The sequence below is a fragment of the Thunnus thynnus genome, chromosome 9 (genome assembly GCF_963924715.1).
Source record: "Thunnus thynnus chromosome 9, fThuThy2.1, whole genome shotgun sequence".
Taxonomy (NCBI): domain Eukaryota; kingdom Metazoa; phylum Chordata; class Actinopteri; order Scombriformes; family Scombridae; genus Thunnus; species Thunnus thynnus.
In genome coordinates, this window is record NC_089525.1 from 12,198,786 (window position 1) to 12,212,969 (window position 14,184).

General features: G+C 40.2%; 1 protein-coding gene across 6 annotated transcripts in view; it reads left to right on the forward strand.

Moving 5' to 3' along the window:
- The first annotated feature begins 505 nt into the window (after positions 1-505).
- The window catches only part of pdlim7 (PDZ and LIM domain 7), a 34,539-nt gene continuing 20,860 nt past the window's right edge, over positions 506-14,184 (forward strand). Inside the window, exons 1-3 of one of the 6 annotated variants that reach the window (XM_067598901.1) lie at positions 506-733; positions 3,197-3,295; positions 13,068-13,219. In XM_067598901.1, coding sequence (XP_067455002.1) covers positions 704-733; positions 3,197-3,295; positions 13,068-13,219 — 281 coding nt within the window. In that variant the 5' untranslated portion in view covers positions 506-703. Of the gene's footprint in view, positions 734-2,108; positions 2,505-3,196; positions 3,296-13,067; positions 13,220-14,184 lie in introns of those variants that run through there. The other 5 variants (XM_067598900.1, XM_067598896.1, XM_067598898.1 and 2 more) reach the window with 5 other exon arrangements.

Here is a 14,184-nt window from a genome sequence, read left to right on the forward strand (position 1 = left end):
AAATTTATGTCAGAGCTGTTGTATTGGATTGCATTAGATTGCACAGGTGTTCCTAATAAAATGGCCAATGATAAATTGCCAAAGTAGTACAGAAAATTATTAACACTGACAGATGATTAGCAATAAATATGCAATATCAACAATCATATTAAATACAATATAATAAAAGGCATTTTTAAATTCGTAATCACTCAAACATTCACTATAGAGCTCGTTTCTCTGAGTGTGACAGTAGTTAACACATTAGTTAACACATTACACTGACTTTCCTAATTACTTTCTCAGCACACACCTGTGGCCACTTAATGAACATAAAACAATAACACTGCTGTTGTAATACTATAAAACTTGGACGATGGAATCTGAGGATTTCCTTTACAAATGTGTTGGGTTCTTTTTTCTCTAACTGTGTATTGCCAACTTTTTTTTTTTTCCATGACAGATGGGTTTAACAGCTGAGATGCAGTAAAGCGCGGCCACTCCTGGTTTATAGCCGGCAGTATGAAATGAAGCAGCGGCCCATGTGACTTCTGACGTTTCAACAGAGTCCTGCTAAAAAGAATTTGAGGGAATGATCCTGCTGCTCACCAAGCGGATCCACGGTGGCTTCCTGACGTCCGCTTTAAGGAAGTCCGAAAAGTTAGCCTGCTTACTTACCGACTGACTTCTTTTTTTTTTTGTAATCCGGTAGACTTGACTCGTGATGTCTGACGAGCACACGGATAGACAAGAGGTAGGCTAATTCATTTATTCAAAAAGCCTCTGAATGCATTCCTTTGTGTGTGTGTGTGTGTGTGTGGTTTAACTTGTTGTGAAGCCAACTTTTTCCCCCCACACTGCTGTTCTCAGTTTATGGTTTTGGCTTGCTCGGTCCGTAGCGGCGCAAACTTTACCGAGACTTTGTCAAGTTTTCGTGCCTCCAGCTTCCTTCCTCTCCTATTGTGAAGGTTTATTTCAAAGTCTGCACTGCAGCCTTCACAGTACAGCCTTTAATTACCGGTTGCAAATTATTGTCTTGGACACACTTGAATCAATTAAAAGTAAGCTGTATAAGCTCATAATTGCGTAGCCTGTTAGCCAAAAGAGAAATAAGCGTGTAATTCCATATATTTCGAGGACGGGAGACGACACACATCAAAAGTACAAGTTAGTTTCTATAGAAATATTACAGTGACACCACAGGAGAGTATAAATAGCAATACCATAAACAGGGGCAACGTCACTTGAATGAGTGCCACAGACATAGGCTCCACCGGGGTGATACAGAGGCTGGTATTAATTAACTCAAATGCATCCACATTCACGCTCTTGCACCTCTGTCTTATTATAATCCCCGTGCAATAACTGAATAATACATTTGCGGTGTGCCGTTATCACCAGTGAAATCTAACCCCCATTATTACCTGTTGCAGCCCACAGTATGAGTCTTTGCATTTATTGTCTCAAGCTGTCTGTCTCATAATTGATTTTTCTTGGCTCCTGAACGTCTCTTTGGGAGGTATAATATGAGAAAAGTGTCAGTAAACTAATCCAAGTTTTGATAATTAAGACAGTTGTTTATGTAATCCTAGGATATGTTGACAAAAATGCATTGACAATCAGTCTCACACACACACACACACACACACACGGGAATACAAATGAAAACAAATTACATTTCAGTTACAGTGGAGGATTTTTCAGGTTTTATGGATGAGATTATTTGGGGTGCTTCATTTTAGACTATATTTTCCATTTCTTTTTATATTACCTAACCACACTCTTATTATAGTTTACATTTCTCCTATAAGTGAGCTCCTTCTGTTGCCTTAAGAGCTTGATGTCAAAATATAATTGCTGGTTTTGGTTGTACTGTGCTTTATGCCCTTCAGAAGGAACATAGAGTTTCCTAAGCCTTTGTGGGCGTTCTGCTGCCTCACAAGTACACTTATTTTAAAAATCTATTGACGTTAATGTAGCAGACTTTTGCCAGAATATAGGGGTAGTTGACATTACCTCTCTCCGTCCTCCTCTACCACCACCCCCCCCCCCTCCTCTCTCTGTGACTCATGTGGGTGTTGGGCTGAAATAGTTTGGTGTAGTTTTACATTCCTTATATAGCCTCTGAGGAGTGAGGAGAGGCTAGGGCTTGCCTGTGTCACAGACAGTGTCGGGGGGGGGGGGAATAGGGTTTGCCAACAGAGAGGGAATCTGCTTGTCCTAGCTTTCTGACTCCCTAGATTTCTCTCAGGTTTGGGCTACCGGCCGGCCCTTCAGGACAAGGTAGGTGTGCGTGGTGGCATCTCGGGTAACTAGCCGTGTTTCATGAGGAGCAATGATACCCTGGTAGTGTTGTTGAGGAGGAGGAGGAGGAGGAGCGAGAAGCTGGAGTAAGGGTGCAGGTACAGTCAGTGGTATGGCCGTAACTCTCTTAGCAAGTGACACAGCCCCTACATCTCAAGTTGCTTTTGGTTCTTAAAATTGCCTAGTTATGTAGTGCCATGCCATCCGATGTCAATAAAAAGGTGAAGGTGAAGTTGTTTATTTGATGCTTTTTTTTTTATTGTACAGATGATGTAAAATATTCTAAAATGTCAAAGCAGGTTTGTATGTAGTGGGGAAAGCAGGCCAGTGTTTCATTATAATTTACATTAACAATGGAATTATGACATTATTACAATGAGTTGCCAATACTGATAACTGTTGAATGCCGCTGCTGCTCTTATCGTCTAGTAGACAGATGATGGCGATGTTTTCTGTGTTACTCATTTGCATGTTAGCGTATTTTGTTACCCTCTGAATTGTGCCTCTTTATGAATGCTCACCTCAGCTTATGACGCAAGGGATAGCAACCTAATACTCTGTGTGTGGAATAATGCAGTAATGTCATATCCCAGCAGATGTATCTTCTAGTATGTTTTGTAAACATCCTAATTAAAATAGTCCAGTTGATGATTTTCTACCAAAAGATGTGTTTAACTGATTATTGTAATATGGCCATTCTTAAAAAAGAAATTAGCTTAAGTTGACATAATATACTTTATAAGTGTGCGTGTGTGTGTGTGTGTGTGTGTGTGTGTGTGTGTGTGTGTTAGGGACAATTGTAGACAACCAGGAGTTAGGCTGCATGGTTGAAGCAGAAGAGGATGTGTAGCCTTGGAGACCTTTTCCTTTTCTAAGTAATAAAGACAGTGTTTCCTCCTTTCTCTTTCTCAAGGCTATGAACGTATACTCTGTAACCCTTAGCGGCCCAGCGCCTTGGGGCTTCAGGCTGCAGGGTGGCAAGGACTTCAGCATGCCCCTCACCGTGTCAAGGGTAAGAAAACTGTTTGTTACTAAAGTCAGCTTTTTTTTTTTGTACTTCTCTGAATTTGTGATCATTGACGTCTGTAACACCTTGTAGATCATTCTGTCAAGTTGTTTTAATGTTTCCCCCCAAGCTTTTATATAAGAGCCACGGCTTATTTACAAGAGTCTGTTAGTGTTCGATACAAGCTTGGTCACCACATAATGACCCCACTTGAGCGTATGCATTTCATCTTTTCTAAAGATGCAGTCTGAAGACTGTGATGAAAAAGAAAATGGTTTTCAATAGGATTTTCATCCGACATCCAGTGGAATGCCATTGCATCAACAGTATTCACTGGTCACAAGGGCGGACTGTCATTTGTTTCAGAGTGCTTCGTACTAAGAGGCCACTACCTCTTCATTGAATGAATTTTCAAATACTCTATAAACTGCTGTTGCTGTTGAAGAGAGCAGCAACCACTTTCCAGGCCTTATAAGTGCAGCACTGCTTTGCCTCACAAACACACACACACACACACACACACACACACACACACACACAGACTTGCAACCACACAAACGCATGCGCACACACAAAATCATTCCAACATTGCTGCCAGCTATTGCGCACACAGATCTGGCACTCTATTACACACTCATTTTCCAATGGCATTGTTATATTGCTACCTTAGAGGCTGGAGGGATCTATAAATGAATTTATGAATTCATCAATTTTTGTCTAATATTTTAGTCCAGTTTTCTATATCGGAGATAACTGGGAGTTAATAGGCAATTTATATATATGGGTCAGTCTTCACAAGGTTATTCCACATAGTCGCAGTCATTTAAACACATGACTAAGCTTTGTCTAAGCTTTTTTGTTTCTTAGCAGTTTTCAAAAAAGTCACGTAGAGAAAACCATCAAATGATGCACTATTGTGTTGCTTCTGTAGTACAGCCCATAGAGTCTGCACTATGTTGTAAGTGGCATCACATTGGGGCGTGTATGTAGGGCTGATGTAATCCTGTGGTGAGGGCAGCAGTTACCACCAGCCTTGTCAGTACATGTCTTGTATCTGCTCTACTCTCTGGCAGTCAGAAACAGAATGTTCTCCTTGGACTCATGACAAGAAACATTTTCTTCCACCCATAAAAGACCAAACAGATGTATAAACCTTGTTTGACGAATTGCCACCCCCCCCACCACCAAAAAAACTGGGATATTTGGTAGGATATTGGTGTTTACTCAGTCTAGACAGGCAAGGCATACTGTAGGATGAATGTCAGCGGATGAGTCAGTAGTAGGTGTATTATCTTGACTAATCAGCCGGTGCAGGAGGCCAGTTTCTCTACAATCCAGGTACATTACGCATGCTGTTTTTTTCTTGTTTGTTTTTTTTTTTCCCTCCCTTACATTTTCTGTAGTCCAAAGTCTCTCCCCACCAGCCTCCCTGCTTCTATACATTCATAAATTTCGTTAGACCCAAGTTAGTCTAAGCAGCTTGGTGTAAGATTGATAATGGCTCCCATTCTGGGAAAAACAAATAGCACCACTACTAAGACTGGAGCCTTAACGACTGGTCAGTGGCTAATATCTGTGTCTTGTTCCAGCAGTTCACCAGGCCTCAGGGTACAAGAGTTATAAAGATGTGACAGGTTTTCTCCCCTTGCTTCTCAGGCACTGTTGGCTCTCTCTCTCTCTCTCTCTCTCTCTATCTCTCTCTCGCAATTGTCATAAAATACTGGACAGTGAATCACACTCGCTGAGGATGGAAACAGCCCAACAAGGAGATGTAAACCTCAAAAGATATACAGTATCCCATAGTAACAGGAAGAAAAGTCAGGCCAATACTCTCTTGGCTTACATTGGATGAATTTAGTGGGTGGTCCTTCTTTAGTGACTTGTTGCTGATGAGATAAGTATCTCAACCCAGGCAGTCCTTTAAGAGATTACACAATGAAGAACATGTGGAGTGACGGGACAAAAGGCTCTGTAAAACGCTGAAAGGCAAAGAGATTGCAAGTGACAACTGCTGACAGATCAATGCATTTAAGTGTTTTTTTTTTGTAAAGAGTAATTGACAATTAGTGTTGTTTGTGACCGAGTTTGTTCAGAGTTTATGGTTATTTTGTTCATTTGAGTTTGGTCATATTGTTATAGATTTTGGCATCACTGTAAAAGGGTATTCTGATAGCCTTGTATTGATTTTGGAAAAGTGTGGTGCTGTGACTCTTTACTTTGTGTGTGTGAGAGTTGGAATATAGGTTTCCACGCTCTATGAATGCTCTTGTTTCCTTCCTCCTCTGTCTGCGAGCCTGGAAAGCTATGCTTTCTCAGCATTCCTGGGATTTTTCTCGTATCCACCCTGTCGCTGCCAACAGACAATCCTCTTGTCTCCTTTCTGTGTCTAATATGTCTTCCACACTCACTTTTCTCATCTGTATGATGGACTCCCCCCAGTCTCAAAGGAATACTTTCCCAGTGAGATCAGAGGAAGAGAGACCATGCCAAGACAAACTGTTAAGTCACTCTGAGAGGAAAAATAACATTTTGACCATAACTTTAATATACACCCATTTAATGGCAGGAACAAAAGAGCACGTAACCTTTATTTTACTCTTGTTAATATGAAAATCCCCTTTACTTTTACTTATTGGGAAATAGCTGAGTTTTAGTAACTTTAGCTTTCTTTGCCTCATTTTAGTCCAAGTATAAATACAAACCTAATGACTCCCCACTATCCCATTAAGGAAAAGAAAAGAAAACCTTTCTTTGCTTAAAGGATCAGTGTGTAGTATTTAATGGCATTTAGAGGAATGGACTTGGCAGAAATGGAATATAATATTCATAAGTATGTGTCAATTGGTGTATAATCACCTGAAAATAAGAATCGTTACCTTAGAATGAGCCGTTTATATCTACATAGGGAGGGGGTCCTCTTCCACGGAGCCTGCCATGTTGCACCGCCATGTTTCTACAGTAGCCCAGAACGGACAAACCAAACACTGGCTCTAGAGAGGGCATTTGAGTTTTTTGTGAGTTTTGCGGCCACTGTAGGTGCTTGGAAGGGGAGGTGTATTCATTTGGTTGCAATCTGCAACCTCACTGTGCCACTAAATGTGACACACTGGTCCTTTAACTGAAAGGTCATTACACCCCTTTCAAACCGACAGTGATATTGGTCACAGCCATATGTCAGTAGACTTTGGGTTGAATATGGGTTGGATTTTGTTTGGCATTGGTAAAATGACATTTCTACTAGGATTAGGAATTTAACATTATTGGCATTAAAAGGGGTACTGATCCGACAGACAGATTAGAAAGAAGAAAATTGAGAAATTGAAGCAGCAGTGAGATATCCTGACTTTTAGTCTAATTTGGGTCAAGCTCCAAAAACACTGGACCCTACATTTCCCATAAATGCCACTCAGTAGCATCTTTGGTTACACCTTCCCTGCCTGTAAATGCCAATGCCTGTTAAACTCCACATTTCTAGTTTGTAATGCATGTTAAGAGGGATGCAACTAATGATTATTATCTTGATTTGATTAGTTGTTTTTGTCTATATAATGCCAGAATGCTTTAGATGAAATCTTAAATGCCTTGTTTTGTCCCAACCAACAGTCCACAACCCAAATCAGAAAATATCCATATCTAAGAAGCTGGAACCAGAGATTCTTAGCATTTTTTTCTTCTTAAAATATGACTCAAAACGATGAATCAATTATTAAAATAGTTGCAGATTAATTTTCTTTCAATCAACTAATTGATTAATCAACTCATTTTTGCATCTCTACATGTGTCCCAGCTACTTGACCAGACCAGAACAACTGAAAATTAACTTTATATGGTACTCATGTCACTCGTGATTTTGTGTAATTCTGTGGTCTTGCAGTAATGTTTATAAAACTATGTTGTTGACTTGAGTCTCTGTGAACTCTAAAGGCTTTACCTCTGACAGCCGTCTCATATGAACGGGTCAAACATGGGTTAAACGCACATCCATTAGGCCCCCGTCATACGAGCCCCGAAAATCTTGAGGCAGCCAGTTGAGTTGTTGTGAGTTTGATCCTGTTTTTTTTTTTTTTTACCCTTTTGTAACCAACCTTTGTCCAACTTTCTTTCTAAAATTTCCCAAGACTTTCTGTGACATTGAGAGGACGTATGTCTGGTAAAGTAACATTGTATCTCTCTCTCTCCACATATCTGCCCTAACATACTGTTTCAACAGGAAAAGCATAAAATTTAGGAAGCAAGATGTTGTTTCATTGCTGTTACAATTCAGTCAAAGTCTGGGGCAACGGCATAACTCCTCTGAGGAGTTTCTCTGTGTATCTGCCCCAGATCTCGTGTCATTGCAATTCCATAAACATTATGATACTATAACGTCAAGCCTCCTATGCACCATCTGGTTTGGATTGACAAACGCATGCCACACCACTGAAATCAAATGTTGGGAGGAAATTACAGATGATGTCATGTCAATAAGTGGGCAGGGAGATTTGCGAATGTCCCGACATTACCACAGCTGTATGTATCATTGAGTCTTATATTCCTGTTTTCTCTGCGTGTGTCTCTGTCTGACTTTTGGACCATCTGTTGCTTGATTACTAGTATACTCTTAAACACTCTCTCCCTCTCTCTCTCACACACACACATACTGTAGGAAAAGAGGCCTTGTTAGAGGGGTGAATAAATAATTCAGTACTTACTGATGGATTGCCCGCAGGGGGCATTTCTTCTGTGGCTAGTTGGGTGTGAATGTCTTATGTTGTGATCAGTGCAGCAGTGTTTTAAGGTGAGTTAATGCTAGGTGTTCCACTGCAGTCATTACAGGGAGACCACATACTTCCAGGTTTGGTTTTCCATTTCTCAGAGGGATATTTATGGCTTTGCATCAGCTGTGCTGTGTGAGTGATGTAAGGACAAACTGTCTCTCGGGCCCCCAAATAGCCGTGGAAAGAATAAAAGTGAGCTGGTGCAGAGTTACACAGCCAGTATATCTACAGCTGTAGATAAACTCCAATGCATTATTAGTTTAACCAAAAACAAGAGTAGCCAGTCCAAAGCGAGTATTGGGCCCTGGCTCTCTTGTAGGATCAGTCAAGAGAAACACTTGAAATATGAATTCAAGACGTTGCATTTTGAAAGGTTCACCAAGGCTTTGAAATTTGATATCATACCAAAACAGCTCTGCTGCTGTGCACTGCCAAAAAGCCTTGAAACATGCTACTAACAGCCTCACCCTGCAATTTTGAATAGCTTCAGGTTCACTGATGTCATGCCATTAGTTTGAGATGAGCTCCAATCATATTTGCTCAAAATAATTCATGATATCATCAGTTTGTTTGTAACATGCCCCAGAGAAAAAAAAACATGTCAAGAAGCCATCTTTGTGGTGTTGCTGCTACATGTTGGATCATACACCATCGTATTAGATCCCCGGTTGTTGTGTGGTGTGTTGCGTTCAGGAACATGTTTTCCAATGTCCTTCGCAGTATTGACAAACTGCTGGGGGGGTTTAGGGTTTCCGTCTGCCCCCTACCAACCAAAGGTCTGAGCACAGCAACTTTAACTGCCGCCTTCTCAAGTGAGGGAGCAGCTGCATTCTGAACCTGAGCCAAGAGCACAGGTGTCTGTGTCCATCAATAACTCAACACACACACGCACATACACATGCACGCACTCAAATGCACATACAGTGGGGGAAATAAGTATTCTACACATAAACGTTTTTTTCATTAAACATATTTCCAGGGTAGCTATTCATATGAAATTAAGACCAGACATTGGTATTAACCAATAAGACAACACAGGTAAATTAATCATAAGATTCCAATCAATAAAAAAAGTTATGTGCATAAAATTGGAATGACACAGGAAAAACGTATTGAACACATGGTAAGAAAAAGCACTGAACCAGGTGATTCCACTAATCCTAACCCTAATTCCACTAGTCCTCTTACCTGTGCTAATTAGAATCAGCTGGGTTAGTGCATGTGGCTATTAGTACTTTCACTCTTTTAAAAAGGGTTAGCCATCTGTGAATACATTTGTTACCAAGCTGTCACACAAGAATCATCTCATGAAGGGTAGAGGCAAAGAGCTCTCCCAAGACTTTGGCAACAAGATTGTTGAGTAACAGTAATGGCACAGGTTACCAACTGATTTCTCAACTCCTAAATGTTCCCATAAGCACCATTGGGGCCATTACATTCAAGTGGAAGAAGCATCACTCCACCATCAACTGGACCATATTCAGGAGCTCCTTGCAAAATTGCTGACCAGGCAGTACAAAAATTAGTCACAGTTGCCCAAGATCCAAGGACCACTTGAAAAGAGCTCCAGAAAGACCTGGAAGAAGACAGTACAATTGTCACAGAGAAAACAATAGGCAATGCACTCCACCGCCGAGGTCTCCGTGTACAATCACCCCGTGATACCCTGTTACCAAAGAAAAGACATGTTGAAGCTCATCTGAAGTTTGCTACACAACAATTTGGAGAAGCCTGTAGATGACAGGAAGAATGTGGTGTGGTCAGACGAGATAAAAATTGAAATTTTTGGCAATAATACTACATGCCATGGTTGGAGGAGAAATGGCTCTGCATATGACCCTAAAAATACCATACTTAGAGGGAAGTTTGGAAGTGGAAGCATTATGGTCTCCACTTATGGTACCAGCAGAATCCAAACTGTTGAAGGGAAGATGAATGGAGCCATGTATTAGGATATTCTTCGGAAGAATCTGTTGCCATCCATCAGAACAATGAGGATGGGTGGACCTTCCATCATGGCAACGATCCAAAACATACTGCAGAGGAGACTCTCAAATGGTCCCAGAGAAAGAAAATAAAGGTGTTGGAATTGCCCAGTCAATCACCTGACTTGAACCCAGTAGAATATTTGTGGAAGTTACTGAAGATAAAGACTCACCAGTGGGCCCCCCGGATTCTTCAACCTTTGAAGACTGTCTGCTTAGAAGAATGGGCCAAAATCCCCTCTGGACACTGAGAGATTAGTTTCTTCGCACAAGAAGCATCTTGAAGCTATCATTGCAAACAAAAGCTTCTCCACCAAGTATTTAATACATTAGGTTAGCGTGTTCAATACTTTTTCCCTGTGTCATTCCAATTTAATTCAATGCACATAACTTTTTTTCATTGGTTGTAATGTTATGATTTCTGTAGCTGTGTTGTCTTATTGAATTAATACCAATGTCTGGTCTTAATTGCATGTGAATAGCTGCACTGGAAATATGTTTACTGAAAAAAATGTTGACGTGTTTGAGTACTTATTTCCCCTACTGTATAATTTACAGGTTTTATAACTTCATTTATTCTTTTTTCTTTTTATCTTACCTTACATTTAGAGGTGGGCAATGTAGTTAAACTATTCTATGGTTGTATATTTCATTCTATAGTACATGCAGATGGGTGACAAATTAAAGGAAAAAACCAACATAAAGTGACTTAGTGAAATGTTGGGCCACTATGAGCTGTCAGAACTGATTCAATGCTCCCTGTCACAGCTTCTTTAAGTATGTGGAACTCTACAGGACGGATGAAAACCTTTCTTCCAAAAGACATTCTCTCATTTGTTGTCTGTATGATGTCTTTATGTTGGTGATGGAGAGTGCTAAAGCAAAATCTCCTTTTTCATCAAACCATTCAGTGACCTCTTGCACCCTGTATAGAAGTATCTGCATTTTGTTATTTTGTTATTATTTTATCAACAGTAGAATTACTTTGGCTCTGTCCATAGTCCCAGTGTCCCTCCCTGCCTCGGATTAGCTTCCGCTAGCTTTCATTGCAAATGTAATTCTCATAAAGAGCGTCTTTTACGACTCTCTCTGTAGAGATGACACAATACCCGGGGGTTTTGGTTCATATTCTCAGCTACATGAGATACTCATGTAGCTGAGATCACTACTGGCGAGTAACAGTTAAAAGCGTTTTCATTTTAACAAAGATTAAAGAGTGATTAATTTGTTAGCATTTAACCACTACAGCCTCCTTGAGGCTTTTACTGTGCTTCTGTGGCCAGGACTCATGGGCTATGTTGTCGTTGATCGCTAACAAAATAATTTGTTTTATTTTGGGAAAATGACGAGGTGCTCAAGATTTTTTACAAGGCAGTTTAGTAATAAAAAGGGTGGGGGTCTCTGTAGTGAACTCCAGTGGCAGTATGACAGGTTGTGCCCCTTTTCAGAATATGTCAAGTCAAGTCAAGTGTCAATGTCATAGTTGTTTTTTTGTTCACCAGTGTATGCTGTTTAAACTCTTTGAAGTTCTTCCTTAACTTGAGAAATTATTTCTTTTTTAACCCCTCTAATTGCTTCCAGTGAGTGCAAATCAAAGGCAATTAAAGTGATGTTTGAACTTGGCTGTAAAATAAGTGTAGCTTGGATTGCCTCTGAGGAATGCATTTCTTCCTATTTTTAGCTTTGCCATGTTTTGATTCAAGGCAGGCTTTAACTTAGTTATCTTTGCGGGGTGCAGCATAGTTTTTCAGCCTGAGCTGTCATCAGTTCAGAGCATATTACCTCCCCGCTCGCACAAGTGTTTATGTTTAATGTGCAGAATCAAAGCGGCATGTGTGATAGCTTAGCTGAACATGGCAGAAAACTATTGATTGAACTGCTGAGTCCTCGGAGCTTTTGATGAGCTAACATTTGCAGGGATCCATGACATCAGAGAGTAATCCTAATAGGTTTTTTTGCCAGAAAACCTGGCACTCGCTCACTTATCTGATGCTGAACACTTTGTACTCCAGCTATCTGAGAATTTGACACAAGTCTCATGTTTCATTAAGCCGCATGGGCAAGCTGACTAAGCTCTTACTAAACACGATTTGGCATCTCCACTCTGTGTATTAGTGGTATTAGAGGACAAGGCAGATGTTGTATGTGCACACTCTACCTATAGACTGTCATGTTCTTCCTGTTTGTAACAAGACTCCAGACCATAGCTCTTACTCAACATGTCTGCAGTATGCATGACACCTCGAGAGGGTGATGTCATTCTTTTGTCAGTAATCTGGTCGGTGACTTACCTTTCCGAGTAAAAAAAGTAGAGGGGTTATTCCAGTAAATGATGTGACTATTTGTAACATATGGTGCCTGTCTGCAGGTTTTAAAGGGTTCCTTTCATCGTCTTGAGCCACATCTGTGGTAAATCATATGCTGATGACTGATGACATCATGATGACCTATAATGCCTATTCCTGATAGCATTGAGTGAAATATCTCAGCTGGCTTGTCAGACCCAGACACTCAGACTCCTCGTGTTGATTATTAAGTGTTATTAAAAGACATCACAGCAAACTCAACTGAACATGACTTTTTGTCTGTTTAGATTTGCTGCATTTTTTTGCTGTGAAGTGTCTCTTGTGGTGGATTAACTACTGATATGATTGAGATAAGAGCTGATAATTTAAACATATAATCTGCACTTTTCACTCTGGTTTCAAGTATGTAGTCTATTTGGTGAGAAATTACTTTTCAACTGGGATTTCAAAACAAATGTGAAATGGGGACAGAGCTTTAATAATGTACATTTGTGTTCACTTTATACAATCCTTGAAAGAATCGAGTACAAGATAAAGTTAATATTGCAGAATTATTACGTTCATAAGTGTCAGTGTAGCCAGTGAAATTAATATGGAAATGTGCACTTCTACACCACTTCTACGTCCCTCATGTGGCCATAGTCCATATGTTTGATCTTCTCTAGCTACTCTGTGATTGCTGTCCTCTCCTGTGAAAACCTCTCACCTTTCCCCGTCTTGTCTCCTCCAGCTGACCCCGGGCGGGAAGGCAGCTCAGGCCGGTGTCGGGGTGGGAGACTGGGTAGTGTCCATCGGCGACACCAACGCAGAGGACATGACCCATGTGGAGGCACAAAACACGATCAGAGCAGCAACAGACTCCCTCACCCTCACCCTCAGCAAGTAAGTCATTTGGCAATGCCATGACCCAACAGAAGAGTCTGTGATCGCTCACTTTCCATTTTATCTCGGTCAAACACAGCGGCATTAATCACCACAAAACAATACCCACGTTCGTTCTTACTTGGGAGATGAGATACCATTATGTCCTTGAAATTTCTCCCATTATGATATAGTTGCAAAATACATTGGTACCATTAAAAATGATCTTTGCATGCATTCCATTATTTTATTTCCCCTAAGGCTCAAATCTGTTTTAGACTTAGACAGAGACTTAAATATTGGTTTAGTAGATACTGTAGTAGTAGTAGTAGTAGTAAATACTGTGAAATAAGGAATTATTTCTGCCAAGAAGTCTGTTTTTGATCCTGCTGGCTTCTTGGCTATTTCAGTAGCTATCAGGATATCTCAATCTAACAGGAATTTAGCGAAAAGTTAAGCAATGAACCAAAAACCTGATTAGGTGAATTTGGTGCGGATAGTGCTACCATATGGCCATTTGTAAAGCACTTTATGCTTTTTCTTATTACTCTCTTATTACTGAGCTGTGAGGCTGAGAAAAATCATTTTCCTTAATTCCTTGTCCAACCTGTGTCTGTTGTATGTTAGTAGGACACGCCCTTTTCCACCCATACAGATTCTCTGCCATTTTTGAAATATTTGCAATTGCGTATTTTACGTGGTCTCAAAACGAAGTCATTAAATCAGGTTTTTTCTATTTATTTGTATGTTTTCTATTTATTCCATGCTGTTTTTCCTATACATGTATAAAGGCTAGCTGACATAAATTGCATATTGAACTGAATTCAGAAGACGTATTAAAATATGATGGGCATATACAGGTGGCATAACAGCAACATGATACAGTTCAATGGTTATAACTTTGTGGTTATGATGAGTCTGACCCAAAAGATTTGCACAATTAAACCTTTTCCAAAGCTGAAATATTCCAAGGATTTAGGTTTCAC